The sequence below is a fragment of the Amblyomma americanum genome, chromosome 4, assembly GCF_052857255.1.
Source record: "Amblyomma americanum isolate KBUSLIRL-KWMA chromosome 4, ASM5285725v1, whole genome shotgun sequence".
Classification (NCBI taxonomy): Eukaryota; Metazoa; Arthropoda; class Arachnida; order Ixodida; family Ixodidae; genus Amblyomma; species Amblyomma americanum.
In genome coordinates, this window is record NC_135500.1 from 64,952,351 (window position 1) to 64,976,038 (window position 23,688).

The following is a 23,688-nucleotide window of genomic DNA, read 5'->3' on the forward strand; positions in this document are numbered from 1 at the left end:
ATGGCACATTCCTGCCCGGGGGTATTGGCCATTGTACAGCAGGGAATGCCAAGGAAGTATTTGCGAGAACCATTCGGTTGCACGCTCTTTTTTGTCATCAATTGTAATCCCGGCCATGTGCTGCAACATGTTGCTGGAAAGAAGAAACAAATCCAAAGTGGCTGTGCTCATCCCCGCACTATTCCTGTGACGAATGGCCTGCTTGAAAGCGCTAGTATTAGATGGGTCAGTGCAAGCAGAAATGGCGACCACCGTCTCAGTAGCCAGTAGCTGGTTTGCCACCAGGCTATACAAGCGAACTTAGTAACTGACACTACCTATACAAACTTAGTATACTACTTCGGATATAACGAACTTATGTGTGTCAACAACGGATATAACGAACTTCCGTGTTTCAACGAGTATAACGAACTGCTGTGTGTCGATGGATATAACGAACTTTTGTGTGTCAACAACTGATATAACGAACTGTGTGTCAAAACGGATATTACAAACATTTGGCAACGTACTAAAGCGATCAACTGAGCGTCGTCGCCTAGAGTTTTTTTTATTCACCACGCTTTTCCTGATCGAGGGTCAATTGGAGTGCATTTAGAAGTGCTTACAGTGCAGTGCAGCAGCGCAGTCGCGTACCAATTTTTAAATCTTGCGGCTTCCTTCAAGTATTCAAAAAGCGACCGCTCTGAAAATATGAAAACAATTGAAGTGGGCGTTTCTCACGATTCATTTTAAATCTTGCCCAGAAAAATTTGCACTATTGTTACGAATTAAAAATGTCACTCTTTCTTTACAAATAAGTAAATTTAGGCGCATTAAGAATCCGGGGCACCTGGCTTAGGCGACTGTGTAGAACACTCTCTATTCAAATCGTCATGCAGGGCATTGCAATATTTTAAACCGTGGCACAAATTAGTTCAAACACCTTCTATATTCGCATAAGTATCTTATTCCTCAGTATCAGGCTCCTGCTACAAAGCCTGCTCCAAAATGCACTCGGCCACTCTCAGCACCGAGTGCCCAGGAAAAGATGTTTTGCGCAGTTTAAGAAGTACAGAAAAGGGGAGAGGAAAGCCGGTTTGTGCTCTAAACATTTCCATATTTTCTTTAAAGGCACACTGCTGGAATGAAGACCGTGGATGCAACTTCGTGGGCAGCCTTCAAGCTGTGCTGCAGCACTTCGAGGAACAATGCGGTTTCCATGAAGTCGGTTGTCCACGGTGTGGCGACGGCGTGCTGAACGGAGACCTGCCGCCCCGCTACGAGCCCGGATGCAGCCATGGGAAGCCTTTGGCGACACACAGATTCACGGGAAGGGAGCGCCACTGCTCTTAGTGATGTCTCCGCCGAGCTGCGGGAAATCGAGGAGCACTTGAAGGAACCTTTGGAAGCGCATCACGCTCACGAAGGGGCGACTGTGCGGGCCATGGTGCTGGACCTTGTGACTGGCATTAACGAACTCGTGCAACAGATGCAACTGCACGAAGAGACACTGAACGAATTGAGGGCCGCGGTACCGGGCATTTTGGAAAGTCCGAACGCCGACTTGACGCAGGCCCTTCGCAAATTTTTGTCCACGTTCAATGAAGCCCGCCAAGCTCAACAGAGCACATGTTCTTCCGCACAGGAGGAACACTGCGCGGCCGGAAGAAGCCCAACTTCTGGAGAGTCGGAAGTACATGAGCCGTCAGTGCAACCGCGCCAGGAAAACACCCACGACCTTCAAAACTTGGAAGGCATTGTTGGCGGGGTTGTCGGCTGCCTGGAAGAAATTCTTCAGTGCGTACGCTTGCAGCTGGCGCCTTCGGGGAAGCCATTCGTCATAGTGGAGCAGGTGCATAAATGTGTGCACAAGCCGAGCCCGTTAGACATGATGGAGAAAAGGAGGGCACATTTTCTTCTGACTGTGCGTCACGCTAACAAACTCGATAAGAACGGATAGTTCGGTAGCACTGTATCCGCTGAGGTGAGGGCGTGCCGCAGGAAGCAGGCGTGTTTCACAGTTCGGATTGGAACTCAGGGACAGTATTCACGTCTGGAAGTAGCGTTTATTTCGAGCGACTCGTGTGAAGCCACCCATCTTGCAAAAGCTATGACAGTGCAGCTTAGGAAATGCGGATCTTATTATAACTTGCCGGAAGATGATGGGTTTGTCTCTGCTTCTCCCGGGCGCTTTCGGCAATTTTATATCAACCCAAGTGTGTGTCATTGGTGGCAAGCGGTAGTTCACGATGCTCTCATCTTTGACGTCACAGTAGAGGTGTGATTAGCGGCTGTCAACTCTTCTATTTCTACGAATGCCTGATCCTTTACTTCTACCATTGTAGATTTTTTTTAAACTATTTTGCGCTATTAGTTCAAGGTTTTAGAGGAGACTGTTACGCTGTGCGCGGGTGTGCCTACTGCGCTTGTTTTATTTTTATTTTACAACGGGAGATCTTTTTCTGAAATATTAGGAATAAAAATTGACTAATTTCCACTTGAGGATATCTCTACTTCCGAGCATTTTCCTTTTTGCAGCTCGAATGTTCGTGGAACATGTACGTATCACATCAGCCCTCAACTTCAGTCGAAATGTTCAAAAGCTTTCCTTTCTTACGAGGTGTACACCGCCCAAGCAACACAAGTAATCAGCCCAATATACCAAATGGATGGCTTCACGCTTGCCCTTTGGACCGGCCTTTTCCTACGCCTTTCCAATATTGGGCCGACTACCTGTGATGCTTGGGTGGTCTTATGCTTTTCGGCCAGCTGTGAGTGCTGTGCAGCTAGAACTTCCAGTCGAATGTGTACATCTCTTGTTCTATTTTTCTGTAATAAAGCCTCGTTCAGTGCTATTTATAGTGTTTTTTTTCTCTCGCAGTAGGTGATTCCATGCTAAACGCATCAAAGTATGCGCTTCACTTTTCCGATTTATTTATAAAATTTATGAAAGGGTGTTCATGCACCACTGAACCCAGCGATAAGAGTTCACAAACAGCTGAGTGGCCGGCAGCAGCAGCGCAGTTTACACAGCCAGGGATCTGGAGCCGCACGCCAGCTTTTGGTCTCTAACTTCTTCGCCTGACATCGAGGCAACACCAGGCACGTTCATGATAGTTCACTGCATTTGTGGCTTTTTATTGAATGGTCAGATCCAATGTCCTTTATTAACTCAGGAGAGAATATTTCCCGTCATTCGACAGCTGTGCATTTTCCCGACTGGTTTAGTAAAACCTTTTTTTTCCATTTATGCGCTCTAAATTTTCTACAAACAATCTGTATGAGTTGTATTTTGTAATCAAGCATCACGTATTTGGCAATACAGAACTTTTTTGTTTATTCTGTTTTAGTTCAAGACGCATCATTTTTGAACTTTTTTAAAAAATTGGCTCGCGAAATTCATGAGAAATCTTGGATATCAATGGCTTCGCCATAACGTAGTACTTCAAAATGGGTTGACAGTTAAGAAGTTCGAGCTAATAACGTTCAGAACACGAAGTGCATTGTGCTGCGCATAGTACGGAAATTTTAATCTAAGTGCTCTGCAACAAACAATTCAGATGATAGCCCGTTTTACTGTAATTTAATTGCAATTTTTGTTGGTTTTTTAATTTTGGTTGATAAGAAAAGCTGTGTTGAGCGCCACAGCACCGGTCATAGTTGGCACCCGTACTGTAACTTCATTGCAAAACACAGCCTCAGCGTTTCTCGAACTGTTCCCATTCCGTGCACTCAAGTTTCGAGAGGTTGCTCGTCCCTTTTGAGCGATGCCAACACTGTCGCTTCTCGCGTGCTGACCTTACAAGAGCATTGCCATGCGAGGATGGAATCAAGTGGCTCGAAGGGGCATCCACAGCCGCAAAAGTGGCCTAGTGGTTTGGTCGTCCGCCTTGGCCGCGGGAGGTGGCAGGTTGGAAACCCACCGACGGATACCCACCGGATGGGTGCAGGCGCTCCCCGACCTGGCGCCCGGTTTGTCCGTGGGGTGCAGTCCTGGGGGAGGCTCCGTAGATCCCGCAGTCCTTCTGGGACGTAACCTGTTTCGAACAACTAACGGCCTGAAAACCCGGTTCAATATGTGTTTCTGTGCCGTGTTTGTCTTTCCCCCTTCTCAGGGGGGAATCTCCGGCCGTCAATGGGGGCTGAAGAGAAGGGTGCCATGTGAATGCATGGATCTCGGTGAATAAATATGATCGCCTCGTGAGGCTGCAGTCGCGCCACCGCTACCCTGTGCTTTCTCATGTTTCCACCAGCCTCTGCCTCAGCCGGTACACATGGCAGGACACCCCAGTTCTTTAATGTTGTGATAAGGTGACTTTACATCGAAACATGTTTCTTCGCATTATATGTCCACTACATTGTCACCGACAAACAGTTGAAGCACGCAGGGAAGATTCACTTCGACGTACTAGAATGCGCAAGGAAGCAGCGAGCTCGAGATCGGAAGACGTCAAAACAGCTAGCACCTAGCATGCCCAAGACTGCGAGAACATAAAAGTTTACGCTTGTAGCGTAGAGAGAGCAAGGCAGCGAGAGCTAAGGCGCAAACAGAGGACCGTCCCCCAGAGGTGGGCAAATGCCCTCATTTTTACTTTCCTCTCTCACACTCACTTTTGAATCCATGGCTCTCCGCCCCCCTCGCCCTCATTTTGAAAAGTTATCCCACCTTCCCTCACGCTCATTAATAGTTGCTTTAAAATAATTTTTTTTTGTCGACGGCAACTTCTGGCGATATTTCTGATCAATAAACATGAAAGAGCCCTCAAGCCACTTGCGGACGAGAGGCTAGATACTTATATTGTTGTGTGTGTTGTTTGGCTAATACCTGATACAAACCCGAGAAAGTTACGATTTGAGCCCCGAAATATCTCTGCCATTACTTCTCGCACGCACTGAATGCATACATATACCCAGCACTTACAGCATTTAATTGCAACCCATATCCGCAGCTAAAATGAGACAGCGCGTCTGTGTACAGAAACTAATTTGCGCCAACAATATTTTGAAAACAATGCCGTAGCGTTTACCACGACTATTACAGCAAGCGCTAAGCACAAGATAGACTCGGAACAAGACATTATCCGACGACATTGCTATAGAACTGGCTCTTCTGAATTTCGCCCCTTCTAATCTCCCGCCATTTCGTGCGCTTTGCTGCATGCTCGTTAGATGACGTTTCCACGCGCACGGATGGAAGATGATGAAGACCACGCTTTTCGAACTACAGCGGGAGAGACTGGCAGTTTTACACGCGGCTACGTGACGAAGACGACCACATTGCATGGACAGCTCAAGGGCTTGGCAGTTCACAGGCAGGATGATTTCTGGTTTGATTTATGGGTTTTGTTTATGCGGGTTTAATGTCCCAAAGCGAATCAGGCTATGAGAGACGCCGTAGTGAAGGGCTAAGGAAATTTCGACCACCCTGGGTTCTGTAACGTGCACTGCCATCGCACAGTACACAGGCCTCTAGAATTTCTCCATCGAAATTCGACCGCCGCAGCCGGGATCGAACCCAAGTCTTTCGGGCCAGCAGCCGAGCGCCATAACCACTCGGCCACCGCAGCGGCTCGGCAGGATGGTTTCTCCCAACTCACTGTACATCTGAGGGAAGTGTATATGAATCGGCTCACTTTAATCCCGAGTGGCAGGCCTTAGTGATCTGCTCTGCCTTTCCTCTCGTCTAGTGCTCTCTTGCTTTGCCTTTTTGCGGTGTGTTTCGTGGCCTTTCCTAAAAGCTTTATATAGGATTGGATAGGAATAAGTTTATTAAAATGCTGGCAACCGACGGTTTTACGCCTCATAATTTAATGTAAATTGAATATATTGTGAAGGAAGGCCAGGCCGAGACGGCAAGACGTCTGTGGAAGGCTAGACCGAGACGGCAAGACGGCCGTACCTGGTGTTTATTCCAAAAGCGAACCCGGGCGCGTGCCACAGGCGCAGCCACAGGATGATCATGGTATGTACAAGAGGAAGATGATCCCTGGAAGGCTCACACAATCTGTCCGGGGGGTCGGAAGCGGCCATCCTGGCCGCTCCTAAGCAACCGATGGTTCACGGCGTACAAACGGTTTCAAACGGGAAACGTGGACAATTTCAGTTCCACGGTGGCGTCGATCGGCTGGGGGAACAACAGGTGTAACACTAGTTCACGGGGGAAGTGCGATTGATGACCCTGTAGGGACCAGGGTAGCGGTGGAGAAATTTGTCACTAAGTCCAGGGATGCGCAGTGGTGTGAAAAGGAGTACTTCGTCACCTGGTCGGAAAGAGACCACACGATGAGTAGAATCGTAGCGACTCTCGCGGTCTTCCTGGCAGGCTGCAGTGTTGAGGCGAGCAAGGTGACGGCATCTGGCCACACGGGATACGAACTGAGCAGGTACTGATGTGGAGGTATATTCAGGCGTAGAGAAGAAAGAACTGTCCAGAATTGTGGTGGGAGGACGACGTAAACGAGGAACAACGGAGAGTAACCGGTAGTCCGCTGTATTGCTGTATTATAGACGAGAGTGACAAACGGTATAATAGTGTCCCAATTTCGACGATCCGGTGTGACGTACATGGAGATCATATCGGATAGAGTCCGATGAAAACGCTCCGTTAGACCGTTGGTCTGGGGATGGTAGCTTGAGGTCTTATGAAGGGTGGATGATGTGCGAAGAACTTCGGCATCGACGGTCGATAAGAAGGTCTTCCCGCGGTCACTGAGGAGCACCCGGGGAGCACCATGCCGAAAAACAATAGATTGCAAAAAGAAATTTGCAACCTCTTGAGCCGAGCCAGTGGGCACGGGTGTTGTCTCGGCGTACCGCGTAAGGTGGTCGACAGCTGTGATGACGCAATGGTTACCTCGATCGGAGAGAAGCAGGGGACCATATAAGTCGATGCCGACGACTTCGAACGGCGTGGCGGGACAGCGAAGGGGTTGTAGGAAGCCAGCGGGTGCAGAAGTCGGCCGTTTGCGAAGTTGACACAGGAGGCAGGAAGCGACGTATTTTGCAACGCTGGAGGATAGGCCAGGCCAAAAGAAACGTCTCTTCACGCGGTGGTATGTTTTGTGGAAACCTAGAAACGGCAGTAGCGTCATCGTGGAGAGCCGCTAGGAAATGTGAGCGAAGCACCCGCGGCACGACTAGGACCCATCGGGTTCCAGCGGGTTCCAACGCATAGGATTCATCAGGACATTGAAAGCGGGAAGCGAGCTTGGTCTTGGCGACCTCAGTCCGAACAGCCTGGTCGGCAAATTACTGACGGAATTGCTGTTTGAAGGTGGACCAGTTAGTGGGACGGGGATCGCGATTGATGAACCAGTTTCTGGCGACCTCAATGAGGCAGAAAGAAACGTTGAGATATTTTAAAGCGTCATCCCACCGGTTGTAGGCACTGCAGCGTTCATAGGTGTCGAGCCAGTCATCCACGTCTTCGTCGAGACGACCAGCGAACATCGGTGGGTCGCGTTGTCGGAAGGGCGCGGTCTAAGGGGGCGTTGCAGGTGAGGCCGAGGTAGAGGGTCCGGCGGGGTCGGGGTTGTCTTCGGTTGGCATGACGATAGTGCGAGGTGCACAACGGCGACCGGAACGCAGCTCCATCGAGAGGCAGGGTACAAGGCAGCACGGGGATCGAGTTTCACCTCCACCACTTATGAAGGAAGGCCAGGCCCAGACGGCAAGACGTCTGTGGAAGGCTAGACCGAGGCGGCAAGACGACCGCGCCTGTGTTTATTCCAAAAGCGAACCCGGGCGCGTGCCACCGGCGCGTGCCACAGGCGCAGCCACGGGATGATGATGGTATCTACAAGCGAAAGAAGATGATCCCTGGAAGGCTCACACAATCTTAAATGTAATTAATATCATGCTTCGAAAAGAGGTTGTGGCGCTGGCGTAGTGGTCTGAGGCATCGGTCATCAGAACTGATTTTTTGGCGCCGCCGCGGGTTCGTATCCCACTTTCCAGCTATGAAGTTTAAGAGCAAGGACGCGTCTGTCTACAGAGAAGGTTAAATTGACCAAACTAGTTAGCACATGACCACACTCGATCACATGACAACAGTGGGCGCGTAGCGCCTCAATTCATGCCGGTACTTTTGATTCGTTATACGTATATGTGCCAGTATAACGGTCATCGAAGTGCGACCCCTCCCGTGATCTCCATTTGCATAAAATAGGGGGGCCACCCATTTGACGCAGAATATTCTAACTGGCCTCAAATGATATTGCGTGTTCCTGAGTATAAAACTACTGATTGAGATGAAGCCCGAAATATGTGTGGGATTCACTACGACGACCTTCCCGACCCCAAACAGTGCATTCCGAGAACCTTCAGACGGCCATTACAGCTTAACAGTTTGTCACAGGAAGTTGCGGATGGTGTCAAACGATTGGCGGTTTGTGATGCACACGTTTATAAATTCAACTGTTACAACGGGGAAATATACCGAATATAGCGAAGGTCGCTGCAAATCGCAATAGTAGTGCGAAATCCAAGAGGTAAATGGCGTTGCTTGTGTCTTAGAAGGGATGTTTCCGGAAAGGAATCATCCGCGGATGTTTGGATTTGGTCTTCTCCACGTTTGCTGTTCTCACCGATGTGTACACTTGAAGCTCCAGTACCTAACGCTCTGAAGTCGAACACTGAGGCATTGCTGGCGGATAATGTTTTTAAATTCTTTAGTGTCATGCCAGCTTTCCACTGCAGCGAGGCTCCTACGCTGTCGCTTAAAGGAAAACATTATTCAGGCCACTTGAAAATCAAACGGGTCGCTAAAATGCAGCATATGGGCTGCATAATGGTAATTACTAACTCCCCGAGTCTGGAGTGAACGATTCCTGTGGCTGCCATTTTAGGGTCCCATCGCTTCCACTCCTGCCGAAAAGCGGTTGTCTATCTGTCTGCAGCCCGCTCTGGTCACCTTGGTCATTTGATGTGATGTGGTTACTAGCTGCCCACTTATTGTGAGCAAATTGGCCATCTTGACACTTCAATTAATTATTGATCGCGGGAATAGGTAGGCGAACTCACTCATGAGTGGATTCACCCGGGCTCACTCACACTCATTTCAGATAATGATCTAAGTCGTGAGTGAGCCCGGACTCACGTTCAGATCATGATCAGAGTCGTGAGTGAGCCCGAACTCACGTTCAGATCATGATCTGAGTCGTGAGTGAGCAGACACTCACGTTCAGATCATGATCAGAGTCGTGAGTGAGCCCGAACTCACGTTCAGATCATGATCTGAGTCGTGAGTGAGCAGGCACTCTCGTTCAGATCATGATCTGAGTCGTGAGTGAGCACACTCTCGTTCAGATCTTGATCTGAGTCGTGAGTGAGCACGGACTCACGTTCAGATCATGATCTGAGTCGTAAGTGAGCAGGCACTCACGTTCAGATCATGATCTAAGTCGTGAGTGAGCCAGAACTCACGTTCAGATCATGATCTGAGTCGTGAGTGAGCACGGACTCACGTTCAGATCATGATCTGAGTCGTGAGTGAGCCCTAACTCACGTTCAGATCATGATCTGAGTCGTTAGTGAGCCCGAACTCACGTTCAGATCATGATCTGAGTCGTTAGTGAGCACGGACTCACGTTCAGATCATGATCTGAGTCGTGAGTGAGCCCGGACTCACGTTCAGATCATAATCTGAGTCGTGAGTGAGCACGGACTCACGTTCAGATCATAATCTGAGTCGTGAGTGAGCACGGACTCACGTTCAGATCATGATCTGAGTCGTCAGTGAGCAGGCACTCACGTTCAGAGCATGATCTGAGTCGTGAGTGAGCACGGACTCACGTTCAGATCATGATCTGAGTCGTGAGTGAGCCCGGACTCACGTTCAGATCATAATCTGAGTCGTGAGTGAGCACGGACTCACGTGCAGATCATGATCTGAGTCGTGAGTGAGCCCTGACTCAGGTTCAGATCATGATCTGAGTCGTGAGTGAGCACGGACTCACGTTCAGATGATGATCTGGTCCCAGGAATATGATTTTGACTGAAAATGCTCTGCTTTTTGAACCCTGTCCAGACATTGGTCAGGTTATCGTTGTATGAAATATTGTTCGATTGCCAGCACATGACTTTTTTCAATTTTAGAGCACTTGACTGATTGTGTGTTGGTGCACCTCCACTGCACGTGTCCTTTAATTTGAATGCAATATGATCCATGCCACTAGCTGTTTCCAGAATAAACCATTTCTCGCAAACACTGCAGGGTCAACATTCTTTATTGTCCTGTCTCATTTATTGTTTGCTCTTTAGAAATATTTCTTCATAGCGTTGCACAACCTTTACTGCATTCTTACTTGGCGCTCGCACAGCTCGGAACTGTTTTTGCCTGCTTGCATGAAAATCCTGCCTGAGCAGCTTCTGCTGTTCTAAGAAAGCAGGGAAATCGAGACAAGCTGACTTGCCTCTGCATTGTCTTCATATACATTTGTGCACGACAACAAATCTGTAACTCTTGAGGCAGTACTATTTCCTGTCACTGTGTAAATCAAGACTATGTTCTAAATTTAACACTTAACAAGGGAAAACAGCCCATATTGGGGTGGTGTGTGCATAAATAATTTGACCCATCAGTTTAAATTTAATATACTGCTCTTCTGCTGCCTATCATAGCCCAGGTATAGAGCTCTCTTTTCAATGACAAAGAAAACGCGATTTGCTTAAGAACGAAAAATATCCTAACATTGTACAATCACCTTATCAAGGTAGGGCACACTCTCTATGGAGCGATAGTTTGTGTGGAAAGGAACATTATAGAACTGGGGTGTCCTGCCTGTGTGCCGGCTGAGGCAAAGAGGCTGGTGGGAACAGAAAGCAGAGGGTAGCGGTGGCGAGACTGCAGTCCCCCGAGGCCATCATAATCCCTGATGTTGATGCCCCTTCGAGGCAGTTCACTCCATCCTCGCACAGCACTACTCTTGTAAAGACAGCACGCGAGAAGCGACGGTGTCCGCATCGCTCAAAACGGACGAGCAACCTCTGAAAACGTGAGTGCACGGAATCGTAACCGTTTGAGCAACGCCGAGTCTGTGTTTTGCAATGAAGTTACAGTACGGGCGCCAACTATGACCGGTATTGTTTCGCTCAACACAGCTCTTCTTATCAACCAAAACAAAAAAAAAACCCAACAAAAATTGCAATTAAATTACAGTAAAACGGGCTATCACCTGAATTGTTTGTTGCAGAGCACTTATGATCAAATTTCCGTACTATGCGCAGCACAATGCACTTCGTGTTCTGAACGTTATTAGCTTCCGCTTAACTGTCAACCCATTTTGAAGTACTACGTTATGGAGAGCCCATTGAAATCCAAGATTTCTCATGAATTTCGCGAGCCGGTTTCTTAAAAAGTTCAAAAATGATGCGTCTTGAACTAAAACAGAATAAACGGTAAATTCTGTATTGGCAAATACGTGATGCTTGATTACAAAATACAACTCATACAGATTGTTCGCAGAAACTTTAGAGCGCATAAATGGAAAAAAGGTTTTACTAAACTAGTCTGGAAAATGCGGAGCTGTCAAATGATGGGAATTTTTTTATCCCCTGAGTTAGTAAAGGACATTGGATCTGAACATTCAATAAAAAGCCACAAATGTAGTGAACTATGATGAGCGTGCCTGATGTTGCCTCGATGTCACACGAAAAAGTTAACTCCATTGACATGCTTGATCTCCTTCTGAGAGTGCGTAGTTTTGTCCAACCATTTTTGGAAGGCAGAAAATTTGCACTACGCCTCAGCGGCGAAGCGGTCGGATAATTTGTTCCTCTCTGCGGCGTGCCCCAGGGATCAGTATTGCCGCCGACGTTATTTAATATTGCTTTCATCCCGCTGGCTTGGCGCTTACATGACATCCGTGACATAAAATTCATTCAGTACGCTGATGACATCGCGGTGTGGAGTACTCACCAAGATCTCCGTATCAAGAAAGGAGGTCCTCCGGCGCCGCACACGTGCTCTCATTCCTCCGTGTGCGGTAACCCTCCCCCGCGGTCTTACCCGTGCAGAGGAGGTTGCGCTTAGGAGGATCCGGGTCGGGGTTGCCCTCACACCAGCCATCACTCGGAAGTGGCCTCAGTACCGAGAATTCTTTCCTTGGCCAGGGTGTCCGATATGTAAACACGAGGACATTGAGGCCGACATTCATCACTTACTGTGGGACTGCGCAGCTCTCAAGCCTACAAGGATCCGGCACCTGATGGTAGCAGCATGTCTTTCACCAAGAAACCCTGCTTCATACATTGCCTGGACGCAGGGACCGTACCATCGTGCTCTACTGGACTTCATCAAATCAGCTAACCTTTTTCCATTCATTTAATGTCTACTACATCATTCATCACACCTTCACCCATCATTGATGCCCTGGGGCAATAAATTTCGTTTAAAACAAGTTAAAGACCAAGTGCTGGCGTGCGGCTCCAGATCCCTGGCTGCGTAAACTGCGCTGGTGCTGGCTAAGCTGTTTGTGAACTGTTATCGCCGAGTTCACTGGTGCATGAACCCCCTTCCACAAATTTTATAAATAAGTCGGCAAAGTGAAGAGCATACTCTTATGCGTTTAGCATGGAATGACCCACTGCGAGGAAAAAAAAAGCACTATAAAGAGCATTGAACAAGGCTTTATTAGAGGAAAATAGAACAAAGAGATGTACACATTCATCTGGACGTTCTAGCTGCGCAGCACTCACAGCTGCCCGAAAAGCATAAGACCGCCCAAGCAGCACAGGTAATCGGCCCGATGTTGGAAAGGCTTAGGAAAAGGCCGGTCCAAAGGGCAAGCGTGAAACCATCCATTTGGAATATTGGGCTGATTGTGTTGCTTGGGTGGTGTAAAACCGCGTAAGAACGAAAAGCTTTTGAACCTTTCCACTGAAGTTGAGGGCTGATGCGATACCTATATATTCCGCGAACATTCGCGCGGCAAAAAGGAAAAGTCTCGGAAATACAGATATCCTCAAGTGCAAATTCCGAATCTTTCAGAAAAAGATGCCCCGTTGTAAAAAAAACTAAAAATAAAACAAGCGCAGTGGGCACACCTGCACACAGCGCAACGGTCTCCTCTAAAACCTTAAAATAAAAGAGTAAGATACTTCAAAAAAGCTAAAATGGAAGAAGTCAAGGATCAGGCATTAGTAGAAATAGAAGAGTTGACAGCCACTAATCACTCCTCTACTGTGACGTCAAAGACGAGCGCATCGTGAACTACAGCTTGCCACCAATGGCACACTATTGGGTTGACATAAAATTGCCGAAAGCGCCAGGGAGCAGCAGAGACAAACCCATAATCTTCCGGCAAGTTATAATAAGATCCGCATTTCCTAAGCTGCACTGTGATAGCTTTTGCAAGATGGGGGGCTTCACACGAGTCGCTCGAAATAAACGCAACTTCCAGACGTGGATACTGTCCCTGAGTTCCAATGCGAACCGTGAAACACGCCTGCTTCCTGCGGCACGCCCTCACCTCAGCGGATACAGAGCTACCGAACTCTCCGTTCTTAGAGAGTTTGTTAGCGTGACGCACAGTCAGAAGAAAATGTGCCCTCCTTTTCTCCATCATCTCTAACGGGCTCGGCTTGTGCACACATTTATGCACCTGCTCCACTATGACGAATGGCTTCCCCGAAGGCGCCAGCTGCAAGCGTACGCACTGAAGAATCTCTTCCAGGCAGCCGACAACACCACCAACAATGCCTTCCAAGTTTTGAAGGTCGTGGGTGTTTTCCTGGCGCGGTTGCACTGACGGCTCATGTACTTCCGACTCTCCAGAAGCTGGGCTTCTTCCGGCCGCACAGTGTTCCTGCTGTGCGGAAGAACATGTGCTCTGCTGCGCTTGGCGGGCTTCATTGAACGTGGCCAAAAATTTGCCAAGGGCCTGCGTCAACTCGGCGTTCGGAGTCTGTTGCACGAGCTCGTTGATGCCAGTCCCAAGGTCCAGCACCATGGCCCGCACAGTCGCCCCTTCGTGAGCGTGATGCGCTTCCAAAGGTTCCTTCAAGTGCTCCTTGATTTCCTGGAGCTCGGCGGAGACATCACTAAGAGCAGCGGCGCTCCCTTGCCGTGAATCTGTGTCTGGTGTCGCCAAAGGCTTCCCATGGCTGCATCCGGGCTCGTAGCGGGGCGGCAGGTCTCCGTTCAGCACGCCGTCGCCACACCGTGGACAAGCGACTTCATGGAAACCGCATTGTTCCTCGAAGTGCTGCAGTACAGCTTGCAGGTTGCCCACGAAGTTGCAGCCACGGTCTTCGTTCCAGCAGTGTGCCTTGGAAGAAAAGATGGAAATGTTTAGATTAGAGCACAAGAAGGCTTCCCTCTCCCCTTTTGTGTATTTTTTTAAACTACACAAAACATCTTCTGCGGGGCACTCGGTGCTGGAAGTGGCCGAATGCATTTTGGAGCAGGCTTTGTAGCAGAAGTCTGATACTGAGGAATAAGATACAGATGCGAATATAGAAGGTGTTTTAACTAATTTGTGCCACGGTTTAAAATATTGCAATGCCCTGCATGACAATTTGAATAGAGAGGGTTGTACACAGTCGCCTAAGCCAGTTGCCCGGATTCTTAATGCGCCTAAATTTACTTATTTGTAAAAAGAAAAAGTGACATTTTTAATTCTTAACAATAGTACAAATTTTTCTCGGAAAAATTTAAAGTGACTCGTGAGAAACGCCCACTTCAATTGTTTTCATATTTTCAGAGCGGTCGCTTTTTGAATACTTGAAGAAAGCCTGCGAGATTTAAAAATTGGTACGCGACTGAGCTCCTGCACTGCACTGTAAGCGCTTCTATGTGCATTCCAATTGAAGACCCTCGGTCAGGGAAAAGCGTGGTGAATAAAAAAAACTCTTAGGCAACGACGCTCAGTTGATCGCTTTAGTACGTTACCAGCCAAATGTTTGTAATATCCGTATTGACACACAGTTCGTTATATCAGTTGTTGACACACAAAAGTTCGTTATATCCATCGACACACAGCAGTTCGTTATATCCGTTGTTGAAACACGGAAGTTCGTTATATCCGTTGTTGACACACATAAGTTCGTTATATCCGAAGTAGTATACTAAGTTTGTATAGGTAGTGTCAGTTACTAAGTTCGTTTGGATAGCCTGGTGGCCAACCAGCTACTGGCTACTGAGACGGTGGTCGCCATTTCTGCTTGCACTGACCCATCTAATACTGGCGCTGCGCTTTTAAGCAGGCCATTCATCACAGGAATAGTGCGGGGATGAGCACGGCCACTTTGGATTTGTTTCTTCTTTCCAGCAACATGTTGTAGCACATGGCCGGGACTACGTTTGATGACAAAAAATAGCGTGCAACCAAATGGTTCTCGCAAATACTTCCTTGGCATTCCCTGCTGTACAATGGCCAATCCCCTGGGCAGGAATGTGCCATGCTCCGGGCACAGTTCCTGTGTGGTGATGTGTGGTCACGTGGTAACTGTTTCGGTTAATTTCAATTTCATTGCAGATATACGCGTCCTCGACAAACATATGCAGTAAGAGCGCTAGCTCTGAAAAACCTTGGAAAAATGAGCCCCGGACGCACTGGATACCAGCGCCGCGCGCCCGCCATTGCGCAAAGCAGCTCGGTCTCTCGAACATGTCGCGGCTTGCTGATTCATCCAGGCTGGCCCGGCGGAATCCTCCTCCTCCTCCTCCCCCCCTCCCCCTCGCAAGCGCCGGGTTTGACGCAATCCACGCTTCGGCGGCAGCCCTTTCCCGAGCCCTCTCATCCATTTGTCAAATTCAAACGGTGAACAGTGGCCTGACCTGATTAGAGGGTTTGCACTGAGACACCGGCAACAGTATCACGAAGTACGGGCCCGCGATGACATCGTGGCCTGACACAAACGGCAAATGAACCACAACGACAGCACTCGGCCGTCCGACCTTCACTTCAACAGAAAAATTTCGCACTATGGACGATCGCTCAAGTACACTTTCAAAAATACTGCAAGATTCTGTGGGAATGTCTGCTTGACCACTTCACTCATCGCCAACATCATGGGAAGTGAACACGCTAGCGATTAAATGTGAAGCATGTTTTATGGCGCCTGGAAACTCTTCAATAAGCAATATTCCCATGAGCAATGACGCGTAATCAGCAAGTGACCGCTCGTACTGGATGCGCATAGAACAAAATATTGTGCGCGCATTACCTTCGATGAGGCTGTAGTTGCGCCTCACGCAACATCGACACTCGAGACAAAATGGATAAGTAACGTAAAATGAGCCAGCTGCGGTAGTCACAGCAGAGCAATAAATTTAATTGCTTTCTTTGCACGACGCAGCAGCGAGGCCATCTATGGCTGTAGAGATGCTCGCAGAATCGCGCCTCTTGCTCGAAAAAAGCGCAATTCGCGTGCATAATACAGCACAGCACATGGGGGACCACGAATAGTTCGTGCTCCCCGCGCGTAAATACGTGCACAGTCGCTTTCTTTGCACGACGCAGCAGTGGGGTCAGAATGGCGGGGCTGGCGAACACAGACGCCGACGGGCGCGCAGAATCTCGCCAGGGGGGGGGGGAAAGGCGGGAAAGCTGCGTCGCGTGAGGAATGGAGCGAAGAGCGAAAGAGCTGTGAAAGAAAATAAGATGAGGAGGGAGACAAGACGACAAGGAGAAAAAATAGAGGAGGTGGGGCGGTGCAGTGAGGAGGGTTAAGGAACGCCAACGAGGAAAAAGCCCCGACGCTAACAACAGTGGTTAACCCTCGCAAGACGGAACAGATTGCTTAAGCATTGGCAAAACTTATGCACTGCCTCGGCGGCGTGTACCAAGAGCACAAAAGCGTCGCACGTACCTTCAAGTTCTCCACTTTCCTAACAGGCACGTCGAACATGTGACACTCGTTCTCTTCGAATGCCTCCCCGTCTATCGGACAAGCTCCTCGGCCATCTTTGAGCAGGCTTCCATGACACGGCTCGCACAAGGAATGTTGACAAGGCAACAGCGCCGTTCTTCTTGGAAGCACACGACACATGTGGCATGTGCGGTACTGAGACACGTCGTCGGCGAATCGCGTCGGTCGCCAATTGAGGCCGCTGTCGAAGCCTCGCACTCGATACAGAGCTCCTCGCTCCGCTCCCGCCATGGCGCGCAAAGTTCACTCCGGAAGCCAAAACACCGACCAGCGGCCCTGAAACGACACGACACCCACGCAGCCGGCGACGAACTGGGCGCGTACGCGGTTTTTCGCGCTCGTCACGTGTCCACGGTCACGTGGTCACTTTACTGAGCCAATGAGGTTCGCGCCGCTAGGAGGCCATGGGCCGTCCGCCAGAGAAGGTGATCTCGGAAAAGAGAGACACAGTTGCACGCGCTGCACAGAATTATTCCCCAAACGCAGAACCACAGAACGCCAAGTCCGCCGCCTGCGCAGCCAGCCGTCGCAGCCATGCTCGGTTCCATGCGCCTTGATCCGAGCTGTTCGAGCACGAGATGCGTCTTGAATGCACGCAACTACCGGCAGGCTGCCTGCAGCCCATGTATACATATGAAGCAGCTCTTACGCATTTTTTTAGCGAAACTTCACTACGCTCTAGTAGAGCCGCGCTTGGCGTGGCTGAATTTGACCTTCGCCGAGTTAGAGGTCATGCATATCTTGAAGACGCACCACAGCTAAGCCCTTCAGCCTAACCTTGTGGAACATCTTGGTGTCGCAACACATGGTCATCAACTTTGACCTTACGATGACCTTCGGGTAATCTTTCAGTCTAGTGTTAAGGGAAGGGGGCCATGTGATCAGTCGCGTGGATAACGTCAAGTAACCATTGCTGTGAAGCTTTCGCTTAATACCATGTTTAACTACGTTAAACCTCTGCCAATTGTTTTTTTTTAATCGTTAGCGTTACAGGTCCCGTGTCGCATAAGAACCGGCGTCGAAGTTGTCCGGCGGCGTGGTTGTGTATTTTATCCTAATTGACCGGTAAGTGACGTCACACCCACAAGACCTCGCGCGGGAAATTCGAACACCCTCGTGCGATCAGACTCCTTATATGCTGCTCCGTCAACGCGCGGAACTTCGTGCTAGCGATGCTTGTGTTGGTCGCAAACGTCGTAAGAACGTTTACACATGCAAATCAAAGCAGCTACAGTGAAAGCTACACTGGGAGAATCGAGTACGATTCGAACTCGGTACCCTTGGATTGCGAGACGTACACGCTATCCATAGGCCACGCTCATCGGTTTAAGCGGGGTAACGGTGTATCTGGTGACTGCATTGTGATCTTTGGCTTGCTGTGGTGTAATCAGGACGTGTACTGATGCGTGCGTAGTTAATTGTGACTACGCGAAATAGTGATTAGGTAATTCAACCCGATTAAATCGACTTGTGAGTCGCCACATTGCACTTTTATTCAAACGGTGGTCACGGTGGTCACGGGAGCGGTCGCACTTTGATGGCCGCTGTATTGGCACATACTGTATGACGGATCGAAAGTACCGGCATGAATTGAGGCGCTACGCGCCCACTGCTGTCATGTGATCGAGTGTGGTCACGTGGTGACTGTTTTGGTCAGTTCGACCTTCTCTGCAGACAGACGCGTCCTTGCTCTTAATACTTCATAGCTTGCCCCCTTATGTAATGCCCCATTCGGGCCTTTAAGGGAAAATAAATGATGATGATGAAAGTGGGATATGAACCTGCGCCGGCGCCAAAAAAATCAGTTCTGCTGTCCGATGCCTCCGACCACTACGCCATCGCCACAACCTTTTTTCGAGGCATGATATTAATTGCATTTAAGATATATTCAATTTACATTAACTAAATTATGAGGCGTAAAACCGTCAGTTGCCAGAATTTTAATAAACTTATTCGTATCCAATCCTATATAAAGCTTTTAGGAAATGCCACGAAACACATCGCAAAAAGACAGAGCAAGAGAGCACTAGACGAGAGGAAAGGCTGAGCACATCACCAAGGCCTGCCACTCGGGCTTAAAGTTGGCCAGTTCATACACTTCCCTCAGATGAACAGTCAGTTGGGAGAAATCATCCTGCCTGCACGAACTTCCAAGCTCTCGACCTGTGCTTGCAATGTGGTCGTCTTCGTCTAGTACCCGTGTTCACGCGTGTAAAACTGCCAGTCTCTCACGCTGTAGTTTGAAAAGCGTGGTCTTCATCATCTTCCATCCGTGCGCGTGGAAACGTCATCTGACGAGCATTCAGCAAACAGCGCGAATTGGCGGAGATTACAAGCAGTGAAATTCAGGAGAGCGAGCGCTATCGCAATGTCGTCGGGTAATGTCTTGTTCCGAGCCTATTCAGTACTTAGCACTTACTGTAATTGTCGTGGTAAACGCTATTGCATTGTTTTCTAAAGACTGTTGGCATACATTAGTTTTTGTACACAGACGCGCCGACTCGTTTTAGCTGTGGATATAGATAACAAATAAATGCTCTAAGTGCAGGGCATATCTGTGCATGCAGTGCGTGCCGGAAGTAAAGGCAGAGTGATATTTTTGGGCTCAAGTCGTAACTGTCTCGGTTTTGTCTCACGTTTTACCTCAAGCAACTCACACACACCAATATAAGTATCTAGCCTCTCGTCCATCAGTGGCATGAGGGCTTGCCTTATATGTTTTTTGCTCAGAAATATCGCCAGAAGTTGCAGACTGGAAAAAAAATAACTCGAGTTTTGAAACGACTGTTAGTGAGGGAAGGCCAGCAAATTACTCGCTCTGAGGGAGGGTCGGACAACTTTTCAAAATGAGGACGAGGGTGAGAGAAAGCCATGGATTCAAAAGAGGGTGAGAGAGGGAAAGTAAAAACGAGGGCCCTTACCCATCTCTGGGGGACGGTCGGCAATGTCTGCGCCTTACCTCTCGCTGCATTTTTTTGCTTGCGCTACAAGCGTAAGCTTTATCTTTTCGCTAAGTCTTGGGCATGCTAGGTGGTAGCTGCTTTTGACGTCTGTTTTCGAGCTCGCTGCTGCCTCGCGCATCCCAGACCGTCTAAGTAAATCTTCCCTGCGTACGTCAGCCGTTCGTCTGTGACAAAATAATGAATATAATGCGAAAAAACATACGATTCGATATAAAATCACCGTAGGGCGCACTTTGTATGGAGCGGTTGTTTGTGCGGAACAAGACATAGAATTAGGGTGTCCTGCCATGTGTACCGGCTACGGCAGAGCGCCTGGTGGAACCAAGAGAAAGCAGAGGGTAGCGGTGGCGAGATTCCCGTCTCGCAATGCCATCATATTCGCTGCTGTGGATGCCGCTTCGAGTAACTTCATTTCATCCTGTAATTCCAGACGGCCAACAATGTCCGATGGACGTCCAATTAAGGTCCGTACCTCCGAAGGAAAAGCGAAGCAGATCCGAAAACGGACATCCGAAGGAAAAACGAAGCAGATCCGAAAACGGACATCCGAAGGAAAAACGAAGCAGATCCGAAAATGAACATCCGAAGGACAAACGAAGTAGATACGAAAACGGACATCCAAACGAAGAACGAAGCAGATCCGAAAACGGACATCCGAAGGAAAAACGAAGCAGATCCGAAAATGAACATCCGAAGGACAAACGAAGCAGATCCGAAAACGGGCATCCAAAGGAAAAACGAAGCAGATCCGAAAACGGACATCCGAAGGAAAAACGAAGCATATCCGAAAACGGACATCCGAAGGAAAAACGATGCAGACCCGAAAGCGAACATCCGAAGGACATACGAAGTAGATACGAAAACCGACATCCGAAGGACAAACGAAGCAGATCCGAAAACGGACATCCAAAGGAAAAACGAAGCAGATCCGAAAACGGACATCCGAAGGAAAAACGAAGCAGATCTGAAAACGGACATCCAAAGGAAGAACGAAGCAGATCCGAAAACGGACATCCGAAGGAAAAACGAAGCAGATCCGAAAACGAACCATCGAAGGAAAAATGAAGCAGATCCGAAAACGAACATCCGAAGGACAAACGAAGAAGATACGAAAACCGACATCCGAAACCGGATCTCCGGTGGGCTTACGAGGGGCGTCCTTCTGCGGACCGATATTGAAATGCGGGCAGAATGGAGAAAGCACTCCGCCTAGACGGCAATAAAGCGGTATATTTAGTGTCTAAATGTTCGGGGAGGCGGGGAGGATTACACCGAGCTGCCCAGTGATAACTCTTATTAATAGAAGCTCGGTAATCTTTAGTCTATTTCATGTGCTTTGCAACTCATAGTTGCTGCCGAAAAACTTGTCCATATTGCAGGCTGCAAGAGCAGCACATGGCATTGTGTCTGCATTGCATTCTCTAGCACAACTGATTGAAAACAAGCGCCGCGCTCTCTTCGTGTTTGGCACGTCCGCTGTGGGAATGCTTGCCAAGCAGAAGCCTTTTTTTGGTGTTGCACTGGGAATTCGGGTGGGCACTGTGCTGCATCGTGGACATCACAGGCGCCTCTACCGGCATGTCCTTTCTGCCCCACTTCAGCCACGGAAGCAATGCTTAGCGCCATTTTTTGGCAGCTTGCTCCAGACTTAAGCGTAGTGCACGACTGACATCTACGCAGACATGGCTACCACCCAAACCGCCCGCCAGATGCGTGCCTGTGAGCACCTGCGCCTAAGCATCAATCCTTAATATGTGAAAAAAGGTGAACTTGCGAGTCTCGAACAACGCGAACGATTGACTTTGGTATAGTGCCCTAGTACTAGAGCTCTTTAATTTCGGTCAGTCATGTTTGTTTACATTTATCGGCTTCTTGCTAGGCGACTTGAATCATTTACTGCGTTGAACTGAAAAAAATGCCTTCTAGGGATTATATGCGAAAAACTACAAATTTGAACATTTTACAAGCAGATATTTACTCTCTATTTTAATTTTCATTCCTGATTGTAAAAGAAAAGCCCGGCTAAAAAAAAAGACCACAAGGTGAAGTCAAGAATTGGCCAAAACTTGCCGAAGTCGATCGCGAGCCGCGCTGAAGCATAGAGTTTCTCACTATTAACTAGAGGAAAAGCTGGCGCCCCGCCTATGGGAGTTTGTATCCCAATGCGCACTGAAACTCCCTTGGATGTCCCATGGACGTCCTGGACGTCTACAGGACGTCTAAGCGAGTTTCAGTGCCCATTGGGATGAAGCTTCCTCGAGACCATGCGTACCATCATGGGCGCTCTAAGCATCATGTGGCGGAGAGCTACCGACTGCAGAACAACTTTTGGCCAAAAAAAAAATACGTTGTTCGATAATCAAGAATGTGCTATCATTCAATGTCATGTCTATAAATTCCAATAAACGAGCAGAAAAGCATGTAAACGCGAAGTTTGCTCAAAATAAACGATGGCTTGCTCTCCTATTGGCCAAGCATTGCAGACCACAAAAGCCAATATTTTGTGCTTAACAGGCGCACTTTTCAAAAGAAATAAGTTTTTGAAAAAAAATGTTATCATTTCAGCACCTTAAAAGGTTTTTCCAGAGCACTTCGGAAAACAAAAACCTTTTATTGGCATCGTGTGCTGTTGCGTTTTCGCTACTATGGCTTTTGCATTTGCACACTACTTTCACGCCGAAGTTGTGTTTGCGCGGAGCGCGCCATGGATATGGAATGGGGCATCTCAGTAACGCCACTCTGTTCCTGAAAAAAGCCTACTGTCCCGCAGCAAGTAGCTCATCGGCCCATGATGCTTTGCGCGCCTATGGAGGGTCAGGTGCAGCGCCGCCAGCTTTCCCTCTAGTTAATAGTAAGAAACTCTATGCGCAGAAGTAAACAATAACGATGGTCGGCGTTCTTTGCGGCTGTCTGCATGCGAGCTCGATTTGCCGTTATTTTTTCTTCGTCAAGCGCTGTTCGCGGCCCAATGGGCACTGGAAGTATCTTGGACGTCCCAAACATCCACAGGACATCCAAGGGAGTTTCAGTGCCCATTGGGGATGACGTGACTCTTGAGAGCGACGAATAAGTATATCTCGTGCACCTGTAGGTGACATCCGTGTTCGGCAAACGACATTCGACAGCAAGAGAAAGGATGGTCCAACGTATGTCCGGTGGTAGACTTCGGGTAAAAAAATGGGTGTTCCGACGGACATCTGAAAGTCCGAAGTGGGATAACCGTCGGACGTCAATGGCCGTGTGGGATAGCGCTGCTTTTGTAAAGACAGCACGCGAGAAGCGACGGTGTCGTCATCGCTCAAAACGGATGGGCAACGCGTGAACACGTGAGTACACGGAACGGGAGCAGTTTGAGCAACGCCGAGGCTTTGTTTTGCAATGAAGTTACATTACAGTACGGCCCAACTATGACCGGTGCTGTGGCAGTCAACTTCACTTTTTGTTCTGAACCAAAACAAAAGATATCAATAAAAATTGCTCAGAAATTAGAGTAAAACTGACTATCATCTGATTTTTATGTTGCAGAACGCTTAGTATGAATTTTTCGTTAAAATGCGCAGCACAACGCTCCTTCTTTCAGGTCTGGCGTTTTTGTTTTCTGAACGTTATTCGGTTCAACCTTGGTGTCAACACACTTTCAACTAGTACGTTATGGCTAGGCCATTAAAATCTTGTATTGCTTACGTATTTCGCGTGCAGTTTTTAAAAAGTTCGAAAGTTTTGAGTCGAACAAAAAATAATTAACGAAACGAAAAACTCTGTACCGGCACCTGATTAAAAAGTATAACGAATACATATTCGTTGTAAAAATTTGAGAGCGCATAAATGAAAAAAAAATGTGTTTACTAATTTCTATGACCACCTAGTATTTTAA

General features: G+C 48.4%; 1 protein-coding gene across 1 annotated transcript; it reads right to left on the reverse strand.

Moving 5' to 3' along the window:
• Positions 1–12,588: 12,588 nt before the first annotated feature.
• On the reverse strand, positions 12,589–17,294 carry LOC144128010 (uncharacterized). Its single transcript, XM_077661057.1, has 2 exons — positions 16,792–17,294; positions 12,589–14,246 (listed from the first exon to the last, which is right to left on the reverse strand). The coding sequence occupies exons 1-2, from the start codon at positions 17,080–17,082 to the stop codon at positions 13,149–13,151; spliced, it is 1,389 nt and encodes a 462-aa protein (XP_077517183.1). The 5' UTR covers positions 17,083–17,294; the 3' UTR covers positions 12,589–13,148.
• Between the last annotated feature and the right edge of the window lie 6,394 nt (positions 17,295–23,688).